Source organism: Ischnura elegans, chromosome 9 (genome assembly GCF_921293095.1).
Source record: "Ischnura elegans chromosome 9, ioIscEleg1.1, whole genome shotgun sequence".
Lineage (NCBI taxonomy): Eukaryota > Metazoa > Arthropoda > Insecta > Odonata > Coenagrionidae > Ischnura > Ischnura elegans.
Genome location: NC_060254.1, coordinates 68,009,748 through 68,035,224, shown reverse-complemented (window position 1 = coordinate 68,035,224; position 25,477 = coordinate 68,009,748). Strand labels below are relative to the sequence as shown.

Here is a 25,477-nt window from a genome sequence, read left to right as displayed (position 1 = left end):
ATCATTTCAGGCATGCAGACAGTCCTTCCATTACGCAGTTAGGTTCATTGTGGAGTGCCCTAATTCGTCAAGTAAAATGAAGCATCTCTTATCATGATAGCTCTCTGTGATTCAATCGGAATGCTGGTTTAGGTAGGTTAGGGTATTGTTTACCCCTAACTAAACTACGGGAGCGTGACAGGGCGCCTTCCTTTCTCCACCTGGCTTCACCCAGGGCTTGAACCCGGGTCCGTAAGATCAGCAGGAAAACACTTTATTCAAAAGTCTATCACGTAAAATCATTATTAAAAATTGAAGATTACAAAAATTGATGCTGAACATTCCAAAAAAGCGTCAAACCTATTTGTTATAACTTTCAGGGATGAATTTCTCGTGTAAAAAGTCTTTCGCGATTTCCCCAAGTCTTGGTTACTAGAATAGTTCATCTATTCTTCTACAGACGGGAACCAATACAGGCATAATTTTTTTCTGCCTAAGTGAATTTTGGTGGAAGGAATATAGATCAGAGAGAAAGAAGAATTTTCTCTCTTTCTTCATTGTCCGAAACATTTTTATTTCCATCAATAAGTTAAGATTTTTTTAGTGTTTTTTGCATCACAAATGGAGATTCTAGCCTTTGACGGTAATTTTATTTATTTATTATTTTAAATTGTATTATTATGTTTATAAGGACTTAACATCCATAAAGGCTCAGGGTAGTTATAGAATTGAAAATAAACGCTAACTGTTATCAAAAAGCTGAGACGTGGGAAAATCCCGAAAGAAGTTTTCAATAAAAGGTGCAAACTTTATGCATTTATTTTTCATAGGACCTGCTTTTTTTTAAATCAGCTACACCAGTTGGTTTGTCGACATTTTTGATTGAGATTTCATTCAACAGAAGACGTCTCTGAAGACGGCAAAGTCCCTTATTCCCGTGAACCCCTTTTCCGCGCATACCACCCCATCCCGTAACTCACAAAATACCTTGGAATTCGGGATAAACAAGGCTCATCCACGCATGTATCAAGTACATGGGTACAATTCGTATACTGTACTTGATAAACCAACTACACAGATAGCCCTCTATTTCTGTCGGTTTGATTTTTGTCGTATTCCGGTAAAAACAAGACCCTATTATCTCTTGCCATTTAATGATCTCTTGGTACTTAAACCCAAATATTGGATAAGATAGTTGAAGGTTGAGCTCGCAACTATCTAACCCACGGGCGCGCGGATTCCATAAGTACAGGCAAGTGTAGCCACTTCCTTTCACGCAGCAAGTCGCACATAGAGGAAGTATAATTTTTTTATGTAGCCTGAAAGTTTTAATTGGGATTTGAACCCGCGACCGTCAGATCAGCAGAAAATGGTTATAGCATTTCTGTAACAGGTTTGGAAAAAAATATAAAATAAAAATAATTTTTCATAAAAAAACATTTTTATCGCGAACTAAAAATAGTATTAGAAAAACTTTGTTCAATAAACTTTTCAATGAACATTAATGTAAACCAATTTGTTGGAATGAATATCATTCTTGTTCATTTAAATTAACGCAGTTCCGCCATCTGTTTTGGGTGGCCTTTTTTTAACTTCTCTCTTTATTTAATTTTAGATCCTTTATAGCAATCGAGATACAGTTAAAAATCATAATAAAAGAATTTGATTATTGCATTTCTATCTGGTTCTGAGTTATCCTGAAAATATCAGCTTGATAGCTACTCGGAAAGTGGGTTAACGTTGAATTGTGAGATTTGACCCGTACAAGATGACAAACAACAAAGAAAGTTTATATAATCGTTATAAAAACTGTGACATTCATAAGTCGCTTTATAGTGTGACCTCAATACTGGATGATTTTGGGGCATTGCCCCGTTAGTGAATACGTTTCGTGTAACTGTGTATGCACAGAGTATATGTGGGTGTATGTGCGTCTTTGTATAAGACGTCTCTTCTCGTAGGAGTCAAGTCTCAAGAAGTCAATCCCCGAGACACCATTTCACACAACAACCAAACCACCCTATTCCATCAAAAGCACTGCGTTCCCTTGCTCGCTAAATCCCTCCGCCATCGGCAAGTGCAGAGTTCAAATAACATGCAGGCATGCATGCATGCATTAAGTAAGCATACTCCGCATACGTGGCATACTTAGGTAATGCATCATTCTGAAATAAATGAAAGAGATATTGCAGCTTCCTCCAGAAAGCATTTCAGTTGAACTCAGTGGTGGATACAAATGGGGGCACAGGGGGTGCGCTTCTTGCGTGGCCGCCCACATTGCCTTTTATTGCAGTACCACAATTGTTAATTTTTTTATATCAATAAGATGACAATATCTTGTATAAGTATATAATCGGTTCAAATAAAACTTTATCACAATTTGTATGCGAATTATTTTTCACTACGATAAAAGTAATGGTAGCTCAAGATATATTTTGCGCCCCTCCCTCGAGTTTTTTCTATCTCTGGTGAAGCTGGTGGAACTTCATTTGTAATCGGTTCCACTACATCTCACTTGAAACAGCTAGTTTAATATATCATTTATTCAGACAGTCCTTTTTCTGTGTCGTTTCGTTTTTTGATGTCGTATCTTTGTGCTTCCGCTGAAATGGAGCATCCCTTGTCGTCATGAAAATGTAAGGAAGGATAAAAACTGTGAAATGTTCACTGGAGACGCGGAAAAGACCTGTCAACTAACATGCAGATTATATCTTCAGAGGAGCCGAATACGCGACGATTTTTTGGCAATTTTCCCACGCTTTTGTATGTTTATACAGTCGCACAACTTCATTTGCTTTCTTTTTGGAACTAAAGTTATGTCCATACACCGAAAATGTTTTCCAATCAGCCAGATCCACCTAATAATCACATTTATTTCCTTTCCTTCACTAACCCTTTGCGATCCAACATCGACGCTGACTCGACAGGCCTAGTGCCAATCATATCCAACGAGAAGTTTTGCTCGACATCACAAGGCACAGCGATCATACAAGGGCTCAAGGGCTCATTATTTCAAGAAATATCACACATCGAAAATTTTCCATGAAACAACTCTTTGATTGAACATGAATACTGTTAAAACCAGTTTATTTTTACTTTAAACGATATTATAAGAACATTTAGAGGGCAAATATCAATTATGTTATTTTTTTACTAAAAATTATTTTGAAAAAAAAATGATTATAAAAAATGAACCGGAAAGGGTTAAATGCATTGGATTAATTAGATTACATATTAATTATAGATAGATTCTAGGTTTGTCCGCGTCTTTACAAGAGAATTTTACTGCATGTCTACTGCTCCTTTTGTAACTGAACGTAGATCATAGCAAAATAGTATTAGTTAAATCCACCTGATAATCACATTAATGGCCTTAACTTCATATTTTACATTGCAGTACTAATTTAATTACATAATAATTAATTACTACAAATCATACAACCACAACACCTGTTATGTTTGTCACTCTTATTCCAAAAAGAACTATACCAGGTTAGTATAACAAGTTTTTTCGGTGCTAAAAACACAATTCATGCGGATAGATTCTAGGTTTATCCACTTCTTTGCATGAAAGTTTTACTGCATGCCTACTGCTCTTTTTGTAACTGAACTTAGATCAACCATAACGAAAAATTATTAGTTGAATCCACCTGATAATCACATTAATGGCCTTCACTTCATAAATTACCTTGGAGTACTAATTAAATTAAATATTAATTCATTTTGCACTTGTAATTTCTACTTGTACTTTGTTTTTAACTATACCAGATTAGTGTAAAAAGTTTTTTCGGTGCTAAAAACCATAATACATGCGGATAGATTCTAGGTTTATCCGCGTCTTTGCATGAGAGTTCTCCCTTCTGGAGCCGACTCGCAAGACGCCAATCCTCCCCGATTCTCTGGAAACCCATTTCACGCGACAGCCTTCGCCTGTAATATCACCCCATCCGCTCGCTCGCAAAATCCCTCCGCCATCGGAATCCGCAAGGTTGGGTGGTGAGAACACGGCCGACACTCTCCGGCTTGTTCGCGTCTGGGGGGGTTTACAAACACAGACACGCCGCGCGGGGGCGCACGGGGTTGCCTGGCGACAAGGCGGCCCATGCATAAATGATAAAGGAATATAATACTGGGTGGGGAGGGGAGGATAGGAAAGAAACAATGTGCGCGGCGACGACTGTCGTTCCATCTGGCGGGTGGAATGCGAAATCTTCGGTCTCGCACCCCCTGAATGAAACACTCGCGGCGAAAGCTCACTCACTCTTTTGAGACTTTGCCGACTCCTCCTCCTACTACTCCCTACCGTGCCGAATATCTTTCTTCGCACACACTCTTTGAGAGCCGTTCTGCGATATTGCAACTTCTCACTCCGAGCGACTAATCTTTGTGTCTGCGAGGGAGATGGGGAGGGAAAGAGAAAGCCAAGTCGCGGCGCCTCTCGCGAACGTTTCCCAGGAATCGCAATCGAAACGAATACAAAAGCATGTTTCATTCCTACCTTAAGATGACGCAACACCGTGATCGACAGGGTGCATATATCGCAACATAAAACTCACGTTAAAATATTTCCTGGAGTTTAGGTCAACGTATGTTATGCAAACAAGTTATAGCCAACGTTTCTGTTTATTTAAAACCATCATTAGGGCTTCACTTTGTAGATATTTATCACTCTAGGAGAAAATGCGAACATATTATAGTAAATTTATATAAAAAAATGATCACAGTCACATGCCATTTTATGTTTATCAACGCTGAAACCGACTCCGCCCTACCATAGCCTAGATATGATTAAAAGGTTACTGTGATGAGATGTTAAAGAAAATATGTAGCGGGAGTTTATTACATGCCTGATTTAATAAAAGTTCATAAGGTAATGTATTCTTAAAATAGTAAGCGAAAACATAGGGAACTCGTTTTAATTTAAAATGAAGACCATTAAATGAATACCCTACCCGACCGGGTGATTTTTAAAAAAATATCATAGTACATAACTCATTTAAAACTTATGCTACATTCTTCACATATTCGGCGAAATTTGAGGTTACCCCTCTGTTAAAACATTTTACCTTTTTATTTTCTAAATGGTAAAGCTTTGAGTCAAGCCTCTAAAAAATCTGAATTGTAAGTCGCTATACTCTCACATAGCGAATCAACACTTAGTTAGGATTGAATACGTAGGATTGAGCTCACCGCAGAGTAAGCCACAATCGCATGAATTTTACACATTCAGGTTAAGGTGGGCAGTTCCCTCTGCTTAGCCACCTTGCACTTAGAATACTTTTATATATATTAACAGACGTTATAAGGCTTCACCCAGGATTGATCCCGGGATCCCTCGTTCGGCAGCTATGCGCTCTACCAACAAGGCTACAAAGCTCAGTTTCACCTGAAAAATAATGAGGTTAAATTTCATTTTGAAATACCAGAAAAATGAGTTCTATTAAACATAATCCAAAAACTAAAATAAATTATCTCACCGTTAAAAAAAATAACACGTTACAAAAAGGCTGGATGCGGAGGACTGATCCATGCTCCACAGCGAAAAAAATGTTTACATTTACTATGAGTGCAAACGAAAATGGAAAGAGACAATATTGTATTATGAAATGAAGCTGGGGAAAAGAGGCAATATTTCAAGAGTAACATCGCAACATTTCAACAAATTTCAACCGTGTCAACGTCGAAGTCGAAGAAAACCCTTAATGAGTGTGTGGAGGCTAAGTGATCCAATAGGAAGGCTCGTAGTCTTAATCGAGTAAAACATAGATCAGGAATGATTATATTCCAGATATTTAATTTAGTTTCTACTTTTTGCATTTTTACTGCGTTTTTCGGGTTGACATATGAGTTTAGGGTGCACAAGTCAAATTTACCCCGTGGAAAACGAAAAAATGCGGCTTTTATTCACAATTTCTCTAAATGAATGATAAAATTAGCTTAAAATCGTGTTTAAAATAGTCATAAATTTAGATTAAAATTCATTATTGAAAAATATTGAAAAATATTGAAATTTAAATGCGTTTTATGGTAATTCTGGTGTAGAAATCGTCAAATAATTAAACATTTTTGTTTTAATTTCCCGATTTTTACTTCCGTTTTGTTCCGATTGCCATCCCTCCATTGTCACTCTTACGCATGGAATATCTTCCTCCACATGCATGCGCTCTTTGAGAGCATCCCCCAATTCCGCGATATTGCGACGTAGCGCTCCGCGTGCCTCTCATCTTTGTGTCTGCGACAGAGAGAGTGGTTGAGGGTCGCGCCGCTCGCGGGTTGGTGGCACCACCTCCGATTGAGTTCCTGGGAAATTAAACCGCAACTGCCGCACACCCACGCACAAAAGCCGCGCTAAATCCGCAGTCACCGGTATTTTATGGGTGCAGGATATTGGAGAAAGGAAGACAGAGGAAAATTGAACGGGGAATTAAAATCTCTCACTCTTGTGCGTGGTTGGCGTCAAAGAAAATACACTATTCAAAACAGTATGACTTCACAAAGAAATTTACCACGATATATCGCTCCTGCATGGGCACTAAAAGGGGAATAGTTTCGGACATGAATTGGTGGAATGCTTTGTACTCATAAAATGTTGAAGAGACTAATTCAACCTCATATCGCTTTGTATTTATTTTAGCGACCAGGTCCTTTAAGAGCGCCGTAAGTGGTGCGGATACAAAGGAACAGATGATGAGCCGTAGATACGAAAGTTAGGAACATGGGCTGTGATTCAAAAAAATCACCCGTTCGAAATTTTACATGCTGAGTTAAGTATTCGATTGCCTAAGTCATAGTTCAAACGGTATTATCACAGGTAATCAAATCGGCCGAGTCAGCAGCGAGAATATTAAGAGGCATCGCATTTATCGAAAATGTATCAGATTAATGTAGTTTATTACTATGCTAATCCCATATTTTAAATGGGGCAAGCCTCAAATACATTGTCTTTTCGGAAAAAAAAGGAAAGACTCAGCATGGCAATTTTATATTTCCAATAATCTTCAGAAATTATGTTCACTCGAGTTTGATTCAAATGACTAAATAACGGAAAGGACTAAATATAACTAGTTGCATTATAACTCTCCTTAATCAAGCTAAATCATAATAGTTTAATTGGTATCGTTTCTTAATAAGTATACTTCGCTATTATCGCAGTAAAATCATTCTATTTTAATATTTAAACTCTTTAAACGCTAGCTGTAGCAATAATTTCTCCAATATTTCTCTGAAATATCGTCCGGAGGCCGAAGGACCCGCTTAAGCACAAAAAATCTTAACCCATGATTTCCCTAAAACGATCAAATGCCCCTCAAAGTAGAATTATTATTTAGTAGGCGCATTGCGTTTTCTGCCTAGAGAAAAATCAACTTCGCAGACGAGAATAAAAAGCATAAGCATAAGGAAATATTCATCAGATGCATCATGTGGAGCTTGTTTCATTACGAGACCGAGGACTTTATTTTGACAGCAGCAGTCAATAGTACGTCAGTAGATATGGCATTCGAAATGTGGTGCCACCAGAGAATGATGAAGCTAAAATGAATCGACCGATTAAGTAGGCAATGAGAAAGTGCTAAGAAGAGTGGGAGAAAAGGATATTCTTCTAAAAATCTTAATGAGAAGACGGGAAAACTAAATCGGCTATTTCATGAGGCATGATTGCCCAATGAAAACAATCATACAAGGAGTAGTGGAAGGGAACACAGCCCAGCGATGGCCCGGAAATAGTCACATAGTGCAAACTATCATGGATGAAAAAGAGAAAGCATAAGTAAATACGAAATGGTTGGCTGATTGAGTAGAAGCAATGCATTTTAGGGAATGATGAAATCACTGATATCAGCTTAACGACATTACTTTAAATAATTGTGATAAAGACTAAATGGATATATTAGACACACTAAGCAGGGATAGTTTTTGCGTTTTATTACAACTATGAATTCGAATATTGTAGTAGTTCTACTTTGTACGTTTCCGTTATTTTGTCATCAGAATACAAACTGGAGTGCTTATTATTTCAGCGTCGATGGTATCTTAGCTGCCGGTCATCTCCTCCAAATACCTGCCTACCTTTCCTTCATGCATCCGAGGGGTCGCAATCAGAGTTTACACGGCACACTCCTTTATCCTCCAGTGGTCGCAACAGAGGCGAAGTGATGCTCATTTTATTTGCTGAGATCTCAGTTTCATGGCGTCGTATTAAATGCCCGTGCTCCCAGGGAAAGGGTCCAATTTTCAACGCAAGAGGCAGCATTTCCAGACCAATGTTCGATATCCAGACAAATAATTCGCTGCTAGTATCAGTAGCTATGCGATACCGGAGAACATTAGACGACTCATATAGAAAAATACGCATTTTAATTCTTCATTAATGATGTCATGATATTGCTAAGGTTCGAAAAGTTACATTCTCAGCATAAAAATAGTGTGACAACGATCATGTTCTATTTCTTTAAAGTAAATAAGAGGCTATTTTCGTCAAGAGACAGTGTAAATCAGAGGCGATGATAAACAGAACCTATGATTAGCAAAGTACGTACGGAGTAACGCAAGAATGTACAAATTCAATACCTTAATCAGCCTTTTTAGCTGAAAATTACATCATCTTCAAGGAAGATAAGATAGTAGTGAGAAATGTACGATGACAGCAGCGGAGAAATTAAGGTTGAAAGCATAGGCGCACTCAGTGGGGGACAGCCGCCCACCCCCCAGATGCAAAAATGAATTTAGTTAAAAACGAAAGTTATGAACAAATATTCTTTTGAAAAAAAAATGATTTTTGTATAAGAAATGTGATTATAATAAAAATCATTAGTTTTTCAAGCCAATCCTTTAAAAAACTAATGTGTCATATTTTTCTTAAATTTTGGTTTCATTATCCTCTTCTTTGCTAAAATGTTGGTAACGCAGACGCCGGTAATCAAATGATATCAATGAAAAGTGAGATTGTGCTCAGCGCGTAAGTAAATTCTGTGGAAATCTCGGAAAAATCCTAATCCTATATAATAAGTATATACTTACTTGCAAAATACAAATTGAACTACCATGGCTTGCCTCCACCCTAGTTTTCCTTCCACTTAAACTCACCCCCCCCCCCCCCCTAGTTTTCATCCTGGGTACGCCCTTGGTTGACAGCTTTCGAATTGTGGTGTAAAATAAGAATGATGAAAGTCAGAATAGGTTGAGTAAAGAAAGAAAGAATAGTTTGAGTCATTAATGCGGAATGAGTTATTAGAAAAGTAGGAGAGAAAAAAAATGTGTTTTTAAAACCTTGGGAAGAAAACGAGGCAATAAAAGCGACCACATCCTGATACGTGATGAAAAAATAATGAAAACTATTTTCGCCGGCCTCGGTGGCGGCGGGGTAAAGTCCTCACCTACCAAACACGAGGTCTATGATTCGAGTCCCGCCTGGGTAACCCCTATTCAGGGCAAGGCGGTTTGTGTACGTTAAGCTCTAAACATGTTAATAACCCCGATGTAGGAGGCTGTATAGAGCTGCTTTTGGTGGTATGGAAAAAATAATTAAATTATCGAGGAAGTACAGGTAGGTAGGACATGGATGAGACACACAGAGTAGGTCATGACCGACGCAAAGTCTAAGAAATGTATGTATTCAAAGATTAGCCTATGGCAGAATTGAATGGAGAGCTAAACCAAACCAACCTTGGGATTTATATGCACCACAGTTGAAATTTACCATGAAAAAATATTTGTCTTAGCCGAGATTCGATCCAGGATCTCCCGAACCGTTAACTTCCCCCTATCTCCCCACGTCTTACGTTCAACCCCAACTTCCCCTATCCTCATCCACCTCCCACCCCCTTCCACCTATATTTTTCAGCGTTGTCTTTTGTTTCTGCATCACTCAACTTTGTGTTGAAGTGAAGATTTGATCCTTTGTAGCATTTAATCCTCTGTAGCATTGAGAAGGGAATCTTGGATTCCAAAACCGGTACGCCTCTCCCGTGATCTTGACATTACCATAGCTCGATTCCAAGCATCTCTCCCGGAGTTTAGCCCACGGAGTGTGTTGGTTGAGCGAGTGTGAGTGATTGTGTGTGTGTGATTACTCAACGGGAGCAGCCTTGGCGAAGCCACAAAACCCTCGCAAAAGTTCCTCCAGAGTTGAGCGAGTGATTGTGAAGGGTGTCCGGCAGGGATAGCAATAGAAACAAAACAAATCAAAACCAGCAAAATTTCAATAGTTTAGTTCCCGGGGACGAAATGCAGAAACGAAACTAAAAAGAAAACTCGGGGAGCTAAACTCAGGGTTGAAACGAAATCGGAGTCAAAATTACTTCGGGTCGAAACTAAAGTAAAACTTCGGGAAGAAACGTAACACAGATAATGTTTCGCACTAGAGGGATCACGTGCTTCACCTTCGAACGGTTTAGTTTCGACCCTCACACCAAGTACGAATTATGGTTGAAGTAGAGGCTCGACATACCGCCATTAGATACATGGGGCACTCATATTTTTACTAATAACAGGATAACGATGAACGCAAACTGGCCATTCGATTTTTAAGCTCAAAGTTTTAATCTCTCCACATGTATGTCAAACGCTATGGGTCGAAACTATTCTCTCTTTTCCCCTTCCACTCAACTTTTGGGATCGAAATTTAACTATGAGCGGCGGAGTTTCGATTAATTTAGTTTCGATTCCGGGAGTAAAGTTTCGTCACGGGTGGAAACCTTGGTGATTTTAATTTCGTGTCGGTACGAAACTTTACCTAGACCTCGTATTTTTGTTTCCCTCCCGGTCGAAACGAAAAAATTTCGTTTACTTTCACTTGCCATCCATCGTGTCCGGTGGAGAGGGTGGGGTTTGGTCATTGAAGAGAATCTTCCTATTCCAGCATACAAACATTGTTTTATTTGTACCTGCGACCTTGCACCATATATACTACAGTTTTAATGGTCATCGGAGGACGTCAGAATTAAAGACCGCCTCAGAATCTACAGGTCCATCATTATACCACGCATGCTGTATGCATCATCAATATGGTCCGGCACCATCACCAAAGAAAACCCGAACAAGCTGGAAATAGGCGCTCGGAAAATTCTTCGAAAGATCATGAATATACCTACCTCGCTTGGCATCAAATACCTCTACGAGCTTGCTGACGAGCCCATCCTATCCTGGAGGATGAAAGACGCAGCAACGAAGTTCTTCCAAAAAGCTGCTAACAGCAACATCGACGTCATACAAAACCTTTCAAACGACGCCCCACGATGGTGGGACACCTACAGACGGCCAATTTCATCAACCGACTTGGCCGAACACCAACCCCCGAAACACAAATAATCACCGGCGCGGGAAGTCACGAAAATCAACAACAACAGCCTGGAAGCCTGCGACGAGGTCCCCATGTTACGGCCATTGGAGTTGTTTCCTCTCCTAGTTGACCTTGAGGCCGTAGAGATCACTCATTTTTTATATACCAGGATCTCCCATTTTCCGGTGAGGCTTGCTAGCCAATTACACCACTAAGCCATATTCTAAGAGTGAACTTAAACACGAGGGGAAGTATTGCCGATCTTCAAATTAATGAGTCTTGTTGCTGTGTATGATAGGAATATAATTCTACGGCTTGGTGCTAAAAGGCTCAATGTCAAAATCGCTTGCTTTTCAGGAGAGCAGTTTGTAGTTATAATGGAAAATTCAACCTTATTTTAAAATGAGGATGAAAAAGTTATCTACATGGAATTTTCAAAAAAATATTATAATCTATTCTACAATTATGTTTTTTTAAATATTTTTGTTGATTCATTTTGTTTGTCTTCAAAAATGTGTTGCAACAATGGTCCAAAAACGGCAATAACTTTTTTCCTGTTTGTTTCAGACATTGCTCCATTTCACAACACTAATTCCTCAAGATTTAAAGCACGTATAATTTGAAAAGCTCTATAGAGGTGTAATTAAAAAAGATAATTTTCGACATTGGCCCTTTTAGCACCAAGCACCAAAATTGAATTTACGGTCAATTTCCGTGGCACGCTAATGCTTTTGAATGAATTGAACTCGTTTACCCTAGGGTTAATTTCAATGCTAAGGCGTCTAGGGTTGGCGTGGGTACTCACTATGAACACTGTTGTGAAGGCTTTCCTCATTGCCGGCCACAGGACAAGCAGAACGGCGAGCGCGAACGCAGCCACCACGCCCAGTACCACCATGTGGAAGTCAAGCATGTACAGGGCCGGCAGATGGTGCATGCTGATACCCAGGCCCTCAGAGAAGGTCTCGTATTCGGCCATGACGACAAACTTGGGGTGAGATGAATAGAACTGAGTAAAAATGAGGTAGGAGATATGAAGTTATATGAAACATTTTTATGTAATTACGTAAAAGATAACGGTATAAAATCTTTAAAAAAAATAATTAATGCAAGATTAAATCATGCTGAAATGTATTTAGTACATAGAAATAAGCACTTGTAATTTTCCACAGTAATATGCTCTAATATTCCAACCAAGGTCTCAATGTTACTGCATCATTTTCCAGGTACAAAAGGTGTGGTAAAAAAAACATTTTATACCTTGAAGATTATGTAGTAACATTGTTACCTAGATCGGAATAAAAGTTTCCAATTCGCTCCATCACGATTGAGTCTTCTGATTTTATATATTTAAAACGTTAACTCAATTGATTTCACATTCCAGAAAATTTAGGGTATCAATTTCATTTGGCAATCACTAAGTAGGATACCATCGAGGAAGAAGAAATAATCGGTGCATTGAAAGTAGGTACTATTTCACCGGATGAATCCATTTTTAAGGAAAGACTTGTCAAGGTTATTAATATATTTTTTTCAGTGGAAGGTTGCTTTTTACTTTTCATCCATTGCATCCTTACTGACTCCACATTGCCACGAGTAAAAAGTAGCGTAGTAAACTGTGAAAGATAATTTTCCGGTCGTATTTTCTTCATTCTAAATAATATAACCATTGTATCACAACAACCATGCTTTGTAATATTTATGAAAAAAAATTTCACAAATTTTAACACAGAAGTTGAGTACGCATACATTTAACCACCATGGTATTGATACTACAGATTAAAATACAGTCGCAATTCCCTAAAACAATCATCTTTAATGAATACAGCGATACATAATTAATAGCTTATATAATATCTATAGAATTTAGAGAACATAATTAATGTTTTTGCATCAGGAATCATTGGAAAAGAAATTTTATATGCCTACTTTTTTTTTTGGCCAATATACTATAGATCCATCAGAATCTCCGCTACATATTAGTTTGATACCAAAATTCAAATGCGTAAATTTGATATATGCACTGGTTCTTTTTCATTTATAAGTTACCTTTTATATGATTTTTGTATGAACGCAAGATTTTGTAACTCCATCGTAGCAGCCGAGCTACTTCTTATACAGATATTACATCGGAAAAACGAATTTTACTTAGCTATCCACATATATCTTGACACCTGGTCTGTTAATGATGATGCCGTTCCAACGGAAAAAGTAAAACCTGAACCTTAACAAAGGTTCAAGGGAGCAAAGTGGTCTCAGAAATACACATCTTTCTTTATGTTACACAAGGCTTTGAAGAATTGTTGCGTTTCTTCAAAAGACGCCATGATTCTAATTCTCACGTTTTGATCTTTGCTTTGGAATTGTCCCTGCGTCTGCAGATACACGAGCTCTGTTTATCCCTCTCAATAAAAATATACGCTCGAGAACACCTTTGTCGCGAAGTGACATCTTGATCGTGATGAGTTCATGAAATAGTAACCCCATTCAAGAAATCAGCCTTAATTTAGGCAAAGATTCATAATTGATAAAGATATATATGACATCGTTGGTGGTCCAAAGACAAATCTTTCGCTGCGTCTCAGATAATATGGCTACTAAATGTCTTTGGAAACTAATCAATCACATGATTTAATTGTCTAATATTCAATTTTCAAACCGTTGCTTATTTTAGTCTATATTCAAGTTGTACGTGAAAATGCTTGACAATTCTTCAGATGCTGGTTCTACTGCACTTATGCTTGTATTTTATATATTTATAATTTATAACATAGACGTAGCCGTATATTTTCTAATAACGAATAAGTGATATTGGATTCAATGATTTTACTTAAAGTTAGAAGCACATTTAGCCTCAGTTGACTTAACATCTAGTCGGTTGGTGACGATGTTGTCTTAATATGAGTGAAATCTGAATATTTTCAAATGTACGCGAAGGGGATAAGCGTCTCAGCGATTTACATATCTTCAGTTTTTTTTACATGCGGCTTAGATGTATCTCCGCATTTCTCTAGACGATTCTCTACCGCTATGCAATGACTCCATATCTCAACATTTGTTCTCTCTTTTAGAATAGTCTCCCCGTCGGTCGAGATACGAGCCTCGTACATCCCACGCAAAACTCCCATTCTTTGCTCGAGAGCCCTTTAGTCGCTGAATCCCATTCCAAGCTTTCTTTATCCGCCGCGTGCGAATATTTGCAAGGGCAACGCGAGACAGTTCTTCTCCGCTACGTCCACGAGCCACACAGCTCGATAAGGCTTTACATTCCAAAAGGGGCAAATGCAACTCTCGAGCTCAGAAGCAGAAACTCTGCTCTCATTGGAAACGTACGGCGGGTTCAGTTGTCCTGGGGCTCCCCCATTGCACATCAAATAATAAGGAGTTCTCTTTTCAACACACGACACACTCGTCACAGATCGATAAACTCTTGCGTCTCGGGGATCAATTATGCCAGGATATGTCGGGCCAAAAGGCACGTCCCATTTGTGACCCAAGGGTCATTGAGAACAAATTGAATTTCTATCATCTGAGGTGGTGTTTCACCAAGTCTGGGGGCATGAGCTTTTATTAAATCAGGCACAAAAGAAAATCCCACTATAGACTTTCTTTGGCATCTCATCACGGCAAAATTTTAATCGTATCTAGGCTTTGTTAAACCAGAGAGTCAGTTTTCGCATAGCTTATCATGAAATGGCATGTGAACGTGACCATATTCCTTCCTAGAAATTTACTATTCTACTTTATCCAAGAGCTTTACTATTATGAAGTAAGCATAATAGTTTAGACTGAAAGTAATGTCTTAGGTCTAAATAATTGAAAGCTAATCACGTTATTAGTGAAATTCGTTCATACGACCCACATAATGGCATAACTACTGTTAAAACTCGGATCGGCTCAATTTAAGTGCGAGATAAAAAAATGTTTCATCATGAGCTCTTAGATCAAGTTTAAATTATATAAGTGTACAAAAAGTATTCGCGATTATTCGTGTGTTCACGCAGGCTTTACTGAAGTACTTATACAGCCATAGAAAAAAAAATTGATAGCTCATGCGCAGGAGATAATGACATTTAACTGATTTAATACCCTAAAAGATATAAGAATCTCAACAAAAATAAAAAAATAGAAATTGCACGTGAGTAGAAAAATAAATAAAATGGAGGAGGCAAGGGCAAATGGAGAACATTTCACACCATCATTTAGTGAGATGGATAGTTTGAGGCGTGTCTTCGTGAAATGCCTTCTTGTCGAATCGAAAAAACTTTGTAGATTTGTAATAAACAACTTTAATCTCGACCAGCTTCATCGCTGTTCGACATCACCATATGATCACCGATGAGCGACAAAAGTGATAGATATTAAAGTTATCTATGTGAAATAAAAAAAAACTCTTTCGATTCAACATCATTCAGTGACTCAATAAATTATCAAGACTGAATCAACCTCAGTTAAATTAGTACGATACGAGAAAAAGTCAAAGGCATGCTAACGCTGTATGCATATGTCAACAGTTTCATAAGAATGAATTATAACTTTATTCATCGATATGCCTAATCTTGGCTCTATCAAGCAAAGTTATTGATCTTTCCATTCTATTCGGGTTTTTTCACCGCGTTTGTTGTTATTTTAAAGACAACAGTTTCGCTGGCGTTACAGTCAGCGTCTTCAGGTCGAAGGTAAAATTTTTTAAAAAGGTATAAAAAACCCGAATAGAATGGAAAGATCATCTAACCAACGCCGCGAAAATCTTCGAACCAAGCAAAGTTATTTATTGTAATATTGTAATATTTTAGTGAGACGTTAGAGGCGTTATATTTTCTTCCTAAAATGTTAAGGATCCGTTTAAAAGATTGAACCCTAGAGAAGCAGATGGTACAATGGAGGAGACGGAGTGGTTTTAAGCAAATTGGATTGTGCGAGTATTTTTCCATTCGCAGGCAAACGGAGTAGCCTTGATGGAGATGAGATGGAACTAGAATCGATAGTTGTTCCTCAGGGCAATGTGCGATAGCTAAAAATGCATGCAGTAGAGAGAAATATGAATGATACTTCAATGTGCAAAGGATATAGACTGGGGAACTTCTTTTTGCTCGTTACCAAGGGTCATTTGCTTTGAATCCTAAGTAAACTTTGCTAATTTATCGTCTAAACTATAGCACATCTACCACCTTAAGTGTTTGTGGCGATAATACTTTCTACGCTTTAACCACGAACAAAATTTAAATAAATTAACGGAAACATGTTTCCTTATTCTATCTCGAATCATTTTCTTAAAGTATTTTAAGTTGTATGTATTCTTCCGATGAAGGTAGAGTAGAATCCGTAAGGTAGAATCCAGAACCCGTGGATGCAGAGATTGTTGTGAGTAGTTTCAGCGATAAGTATATCAATATCCCTGCACAGAACGTAATTTTTTTAAATATGAATAAAGTTTTTAAAAATTTGCTTAATTCCGTGAACTAATTTAAGCATGAAAGCATGAATTAATAAGTAAGGTAGTAAGGTAGGTTTGCAAGGAGTATTTATGAAGCATTATGACAACCTCCAATTCCTGCATCGACTTCCTTCTTCAGTTCACAATTTGGTCTACATCCTTTCATTCCATCGAAAAATCCAATTTTCTTCCTTCCTCTTCCTCGTTTACTCAAAATTATATCTTGTAAAACTGTTTTCAATATCTCCTCATTTACCACGCACAAATCAAATTATAAATAACGTTGGGGATAAAATTCGTTGGGCTTAAAAAATTTCGACGTTTGGCAGAAGCAAGAAGGATATGAATGAAACAACCTTTTGAAGAGGAAAGACCTTCGGAAGAGGAGAAAGCTAGAGTGAATAAAATGAGTGAGTAGTAAAGAAAAATAGAAGTTAGGAGAGGTGTTGGTGAGGCAAGATCTATTTTTTCACCGATAGCCCATACTTAGCACATACCAGCCGTACAGAGGGAGGAGGATCAGCTTAAGAGTGGTTAGCGATATGGGATGGTCTAACAGGAGACAAAATCATTTATGCACTAATACTGTAGGTTCTACAAATTTTTAAATGGACACACCCAGGTTTCGACACTACGCACCATGTCATTTTTAAAGGTGAAAGTCACATTTTTCGAGCTTATTTCTTTCGTTTTGCAAGGTGAAGAGAACATGAAAGTCATTCACTTGAAAACACATCCATCATGGTAATTAATCCAATTTTCACATAACATTAACTACCTCTGTTCATATCAATGCGGTTATTTTTCGCAAATCATTTCAAATGCCACTTTTTCTTACATTTCCTGAACATCCATAGAAATGTGATACCAATAAATGCACTCCGTACGACGAAACTTATTGCTAGAGCTATTTATTACGATAATTAGGCGTTCATGCAGTGCACAAGTGACCGTGAGAAATGCTAAATCATGGTTTTTTAGTTGCTCATTTGAATCCAATATTTAAGCACGACAGCTTAGAGCGTGATACACGCTTAAACGTTGACATTATAGCGAAGGAATTGGCTTTCTATGCAGAGCTATTGAGCGAGGCGAGAAGGGCTTTAGGGTCTCCGAAATTGATATTGATTGACAAGGTCAGTTACGGCGTCGTCGACCGCATAGGGGGAGGGAATGATATCCCCCTCCTCCTCTCAGTGGTTCACGCGGCATGTAGGGCTGGAGGGGGGGAGGTAGCGGAAATTCGAATTCATCGGTGGGAGGGGTTGCCCAAAACGAAGCGATTCGGCTGTTTAATGGATTTCGCTTAGTCGGCCGGATAAAGCCGCGGTCCACAATCGAATGATCACGGTCGACGGAGACAGCGAAGTAACCCCCTCCCTCCCTATAACCTTGGCCAACGAGTGTCCCGACTGAAACGGGTCCCTCAGAATGCGCGCAAAAGACCTAGGTCCTCTTTTCCCGCTGGGATCTTCCGAAACCTTCTGGATATAATTGAAAAAGGCGACGAAGCTCCCACTATCTACATCTAGATAACACATAGTGAGCCACCTGAAGGGTCTTGCGTAAGCGGTGGATATTCTTTCACGTTTAGTAAGCTGGAAATCGGCTAAGAGAATGTGAATCGCAAAACACATGAACAAAAGAATTGAGCACCACTCAACCAGTCCTTCTTCGAGATGTAGGCTACATTTAAAATTACGCTATCTTTGTGAAATTTTCAAGGTATGTTGGACAGGATAATTTTCTAACACGTAAAACACGAAAAATTTAATGAAGTAGTACCTCGAAAGTTAAATTGTTGTTAGAAAAATAAATAAACTTTTCTCCCTAAAAATTAACTTTAATCTCCGACTTCATGGGCGGATCTAGGGGGGGGGATCATTATGAAAAACTGAAATAATAAATCCCTTTTAGCCACATGTATTTGAGCATTTATGAATGCAGAGAAACGTAGTTATACGGTTTCCACACTGAGATAAGGACCAATGTTTGTGCTATTAGGAAAGGTTCATTCGTCAAATAATATTGAAAATATACGTAAATGTGAAATGATCAAATTTGAGCAAAACGTAAATTTGGACAACGAATTACTTAATATTCCCTGAAAATTTCAAACAATTGCCTGTCTACTGAACTATTCGTCATTAATATAAACTAGTCGAGTAGGAGGTATAAGTTCTCGTTAGCTTCCAAAAGAGAGTAGGTAATGGCCTGCAGAGGTGCCCCACGCCGAGGTATTGCATCGTTTTAAATAATACTTGTCTTTTCCACCGGGTCAAAATACCGTTGCTAGTTCAAACGTTTAATATAACGGATTTTTTAACTTAAAAATAAAACAGAAATACATGCGTATTTCGGTTTTTGACCGCATATGTATTCATTAGCGCAAGGCTATCTCGCTAGATGTGCTGATGTCGTGCTGTAGTAGTTATGTAATAGTTGGGAAATGGTAATGGATCAGGCCCAAACCGAACGGGCTTGCCTAAAGAAAAATCATCTCTGAAGCAACCTGAACTTTAGCAAATATTTTTACATCTAAATCTTTGCATATATTCCTTCGCGTTTGTTGAAATATCAGACAAGAGTTTTGCTTACTCTTCTATCAACGTCCTACGTTTGCTACGATTCTTCGACCTGAAGGCTTAAGAATCACTAGAACTGTTGTTTGTTTAGCCAACCTTAGACCCGATTAGGTGCAGGAAAATTGTAACCAACGGCGTGGAGACCTTCGAGATAACATTCAAATTATTTAATCTGAAAGTAGTGAAGTACCTAATACGCAGCTTCCTGTACGCAGGGAAGAATGAGCAAAGAATATTGGAGCAACACTACAATTCACAGCTGATGACATGCTTCAAATGAATGAGAAAGATATAAATGAGGCAAAAGAACCAGACGAAGTCGAAGCCTAATAGGTAAGATAATGGTTCAGATATAAATAACCAAATAAACCAAAATAAATCACGATTATTAAGTTAGATACACCACGAACCACATCAAGCTATTTATCAAATATCAAAAGAATTTATTTAACCTGGGCGTGACGGGAAATAAAAGGTCGCCAAAGATGATAATTGCAAGAACGTCTACCTGAAACCATTTTCCCTATCAGAAAATCATTTATACGTGTGCATTATGCCGTAAAAAACCATCAAAGAAATACCACGACACTACCCCAACCGGCACCGGTGATCAGCGGTAATTATCACATGGAAAATACAACAGGTATTCTATGCAAATATTTGTTTCTCACCTTATTTTATTGATATTCCAATGCTCGCTGCAACTAGTACTTCAGCAAGCCGTAACGAATGTCGTATACACTGGGCAGATATGCCCTACTGAAGAGAGAAGCACTATGTACTGTCCACGCGAGGCAAAACTGCTTCACCTCAAGACGAAACGAAGGAAACTACACGACTGCCTTACTCACATGCCCAACGCTCAATCATTTGGGAGTTGTGCGAATGCACCGAGGTTCGAAGGCAATAACAGAGTCGAAAGGAAATATGTACTAGGTTACGCTGGCCGTGGATCCTACCCATTAAGAGGGCGTCTGATTCACAAGGGCATGGTGACTGCGTAGAGGAGGCCCAATTCCATCCTTTAGAAGTCTGATTTCTGTTGCCACTTCGGTCGCATTTTAATCGGTTTTCAAAAATGTCCGCAGCGCGGTGATGAGTGCAATGAGATGCACTTTTTTTCCAATATTTTGCATCGCGGTCTTTGCAATTACGAGGAGAAACATTGGAGAGTTACGAATTTTAATAATCAGATCACCATGCATATAAACTTCGGTTAACACACCTAATTATTACTTATTTCGTCGTGAAACTTGGATCAATTTGTCCGTCAGCGACACGAGTGGCGACCAGCAAACACATTTAAATGCGCGGTTGTTGGCAACACATTTATAGGCCTACTTGAGGATCCTCTGTTGTAATATTTGTGCACTGGGGCAGTGGCGCAGCGAGGGGGGGGGGGGGGAGTTTGGGGATTAACCCCCCCCCCAGAGCTCAGAGATTGTTAAGCTTAATCTATTTTAGATAAATGGATTGATATTACTCATAGAATAGCGTTAGGATTACTAAAATATCCCTCAGAAAGCCGTAAAACTCACCATTTTGAACCGTTTATCTTAAAATTCCGCAATTTATTAATCTCGCACCTAATGCTTATCCTGGCGGGTATTACATACCACCACACACCCTGCTATTAGTTGCACCTAACCCCCCCCCCCACAGCATGCGCCCCTGCACAGGGGAGTGTAGAACTAGTCAGGACGGTAAAAAACTTTTGACGCGCACTCTGCTAGGTTTAGAGGCCTACCCAATGACTCTCTCGTACAATCTATTCTCTGCGTTAGAAATTTACCCGAAAAAAGGTGGAATTTTCAAAGTATCCACTCAGACCGTTGGCTTCAGATAAGTACTAAACACTTTTTCATCTGTTAATTTTTAATCTGAGATTTACCCACAGAATATCGCCCTGTGAGCAATTTCCTTTCAACGCTCAACTGATAACTTTTGAAACCTTTTATCACATTCTGATTTAAGACGGCAGAGTTAGGAAGTATCTAATTCAAAATATCAGTACTGATTAAATAAAGCCCAAGTTTATCACAATAATATACACGCAAACAAACAGAGGAAAATGTGTTTAGCAAAAGCAAACATCTAACGTGTATTTACTATCTTCACCTAAACAATATAAACCCATACATGGATTACTTACCTAAGAAAAGAAAAAAATGTCATCAATTGGTTTCAAAGTAAATACCTTTATTAAAATTCCTCTCACGTGAATGACGATTTATCTTGCATTCTGTGAAAAAAATACTCGAACCAATAAAAACAAATCAACACTATTGCCAATACAAGTTATATGCAAAGAGATAAAAACTATAATATAAAGAGGTGCACCAAAATAAAATATTTTTATTGGCATGATATGAATGTAATTTGAGCATAACTTTCTAAGTGAATTATATTTAGATTCAACCCAGGCAGCTAGCTAAAAATCGACCCAGCAGGTCATTATTGTGCTCACTTTGACATAATTGTGCACTCAAAAACTACAAAAAATTAATAAATGCCGTGGAGAGCATGCCTATTGGAGTAAATTTTTCAAATTACGTACACCTTCGACTCAATATCAATGCAATTGATTTCTCAGATCGTTTCAAAGGCCATATCTTATGCTTATCACCTGAGCTTCAAGAGAAAAATGATACCAAGAAATTACTTCCGTACCATATGGAACTTTTGAATTCCAAGACTATTCTCATAGGCTGGCATTTCTACCACGGATGATTCCACAACTAGTGGAATTTTAGGAATGCAGTCGAAAGAACTCCGAAATCTGACTTGATCAGAATTTCATCTATTCACCAGCAAGATGATTAACAGTCCGCTAGTGACACGACTATTTTATGAAATTCAAGAAGAATGTGACATTATGCCATCACTCTTTCTTCAAAAGCCTAAGTTTACAACAAAACATATTTGCGATAATAGTTCGTTCCGAGTAAAATCCCTCCAGTCCAAAACTACTGTTTGTCCACAGAAAAAGAATTCCATTTTTTCAATCCCTGGTTGGTAAGTTTAGAGATTGTTGAACCTCATCATCATCATTATTCAACAATCCAAATATTGGTTTGACGCAGGTCTCCATTCCTCTGTCTTATCCTCTACAATTTTCATAGCGACGTTTTTATCCTCTTTTACATCCTTCATAACCTTTCCTATGCAACTAATTCGCGGCCGTCCCTTGCCCTTCTTCCCTTCCACTTGTCCATATGTTTTCCAATTGTCTTCATCAGGCTATCGTGACTCAAAATGTGGTCAACTAAGCTGTCTCGTCTTCTAATTAAGAATTTTAGGAGGCAACTCTTTTCTCTCACTCTCCCACTTCCTCGTTACTTACACGGTCAGTCCATTTTATCTTTGTCGGACCTACTTATTTTAAACGGGTGGTCATATTGGAAGGTCACATGAACTATAATGTGGTCTCCTGACGGCTAAGTAACCCCATCTCCGTACAAGTTTCGATTACCGTCTTAGTAAACGTCCTCAGGAATTTTCTAAGCAGCTATGAACTTAAATATAATGTCCGCATCTAAGGCATGCTACCAGATACTGTACCGGTGAGTCAAGACTCACTCCAACCAGACAGTTTAGAAAAGAAATGAATAATTCGGCGCCTGTGTTTGCGTATCCGGTTTTAAGCGATGTTTTTGCTAAGAGGAAGGTTGAATAGTAATTTTTACATAATTTAAGAATAAATTGAACAAAATAATACATATTGTATTCATTTGCTATTTTTATATTTATTTCATTTTTAATTACCTTTTTTCAATTCATTATGCTAAACTCTCCCTCTTACATGCTATCAGTCTGAAACTAGATACCTTCAGATTGGTTGGTCCCTGTCCACCTGTATCTTCTAGAGGATCGGTTTCCAGCCGCTGCTTAGCTGGTAACCTGAACTCTGCTAATGTTGTTTTTGTGCTGTCAGACACTCCTTCATTTACTCCAAAACTTGAACATCAAGAATATAAGCAGTGTTTCTCTTGCGAGTGGTGGGTAAAAGTAATATTTCGAATAAATTTGCGCATCTTTTGGATTGGGTTCCTTGACTCCCGCTGACACATGAGCCGTGTTCGTGCAAAGGTTCCAAGGAACGCGGTCCCACCGCTGCGGCGGTCGCGTAATGGCATTCAAGGAAGGGAATTGGAGAAGGCTCCACGGCGATAAATCTCGGTAACCGATGCCAATGTCGATGATCGATGATGAGCCGATACCTCAGGCTCCAATACCTTCATATGTTTCCGTCTCTGCGAATTCCCCCGAAAGGGAAAAAGACATTCGCACCGCACCCTGATGTCTTGGGGAGTAGTGAACGTATGAAAAAAACGTATGTACAATTCTTTGTCTTGGACTTCATGGAATCGACTTAAAATAATGAAATATAAAAAAATTGTAACACCACATAAATTTTTTATGTCTTGGCTCGCTGAAACCTTGGTCATGGAGTAATAAATTTTAGTGGAACTAGAAAGTTTTTTATATGTTTAATTATAAACAGTATGCATATTAAAATAAGGACACAGCTATATTTTTCACTTATCCATCATTATAAGGTATTAATGTCGGTTTCGGTTGTTACACTACCATTAGATTAACTTACTATTCATTCTATTATGCTTAATTTTTTTCTGAGTGCTCTTTATTTAAAGGGGGTTTGGGTCTCCTCGTCTCCCTCTACATAAGACCCTTAAAGAAATCCATTGTTTCCCATGCACTTTATGTGCCATGACATATCGACCTTAATCAATTACCTAAGTCAGTTTTAAGTTAACCTGATGATGGTGAATCAACAAAAGCCGGTAGTGCGTTATTATAATAATGCAGTGAAATATTACTTTGATCATTTTTACAACAACTATTTTGCGAATAGACTCAAAAGAAACATCCCAGCGAAAAATCCTTGTCGTATATAGACGACGACGAATGCTTGACGATCGACGCCGAAGTGCCAGGAATTATTTTTTTTAGAAGTAGGAAAGACCACCGAAGATAACGTGAAGAACTTGAAACGTGATCCCTGATGGTTCTGATTGGCTGACTCCGATAGTAGCGTATGTTTATTTGCTGTTGACTTCGATTGGAAATATTATTTCTACCTGATTCAATAAACGCAAAGGAAAGCGTGATGGCCTAGTGGGTAGAGCACTTGTCTGTTTACCAAAGGCTCCCTGCAGTGGTGGATCTATGGCGGGGACTAAGGGGGCTATAGGTGAAAATGGTCGAGGAACTTAATGCCCCTTCCCCTGTAGTGTGTTCGTTACGCCCGGGCAGTAGCCGAAATAATCGGAAGACAACGGTGACAATATAAGCGTTCAATCCCGAATTATACCTTTGAAACAATGCTAAAATACAAGGGAGAGAACCTGTTTCAAGCGTTCAAGGCCCTACCCGCCTTAGGCATTCAGTTTAAACTAGATAGAATTGTAATTTTTTTCGGACCTCCACTACTGTCCCTATCCTGGCTCCGACACTGGCTCCTTGGTTCAAATCCCGGATGAAACCTTCGGGGACCCCACATAAAGTACTCGAGGTGCGAGGTGGCCGGGGAAAGGAATCTGCACTCCAACTCTGAATGTGTGATATTCACACGGTTTTGGCTTAGTCTGGGGTGAGCTTTATCCCCACCTATCCAATCCAAATATCGGGTTTAATCACTGAATATGTGAAAGTATTAAATGTATCGCGATTAAAATATCATCCATCGGTAATCCAAAAACTTACCAAATATCCCAAAATAATAATAAGTCTGGGATTTCAATGTTGGCGTCAAATTTTCGTTACAACCCCGCCATCTTGAGTGATTGCCCATATAAACTCTCGAGCTTTGCAGCATAGAAACTGCACCTTATACGTGAAATAGTCTCCACAATTTGTTGCAAAATAATAAAATATAAAATCCACATGAATTTATTACTGCTGTAGGTTTCGATGACGCACCTCATCATCTTGTGTCTACGTGTCACATCGACACCTAGGTCGTAAAGTAATAAATTTAGGTGGAATCGCTAAGAGTTTTACATTTTATTATGCTTAGTCAATGCGATGAAAACACGCCCGACACGACGATTTATGTGTTGCAATTTTAATATTATGCTACATTTACTTTTTGAGTCCGATAACAAAATATGCCAACGAGAAATCCTCGCCAACTATTAATGTATTTATTTTCATCTCCCCGTAAACACCACATAA

At 38.5% G+C, this 25,477-nt stretch overlaps 1 protein-coding gene across 3 annotated transcripts in view; it reads right to left on the bottom strand.

Annotated features, from left to right (window-relative positions):
• The window catches only part of LOC124165320, a 44,496-nt gene extending 24,333 nt beyond the window's left edge, over positions 1-20,163 (bottom strand). Inside the window, exons 1-2 of one of the 3 annotated variants that reach the window (XM_046542675.1) lie at positions 19,951-20,163; positions 12,063-12,266 (exon numbers count right to left, since the gene is read on the bottom strand). In XM_046542675.1, coding sequence (XP_046398631.1) covers positions 12,063-12,236 — 174 coding nt within the window. In that variant the 5' untranslated portion in view covers positions 12,237-12,266; positions 19,951-20,163. Of the gene's footprint in view, positions 1-3,044; positions 3,051-12,062; positions 12,267-19,950 lie in introns of those variants that run through there. The other 2 variants (XM_046542674.1, XM_046542676.1) reach the window with 2 other exon arrangements.
• Positions 20,164-25,477: the final 5,314 nt, after the last annotated feature.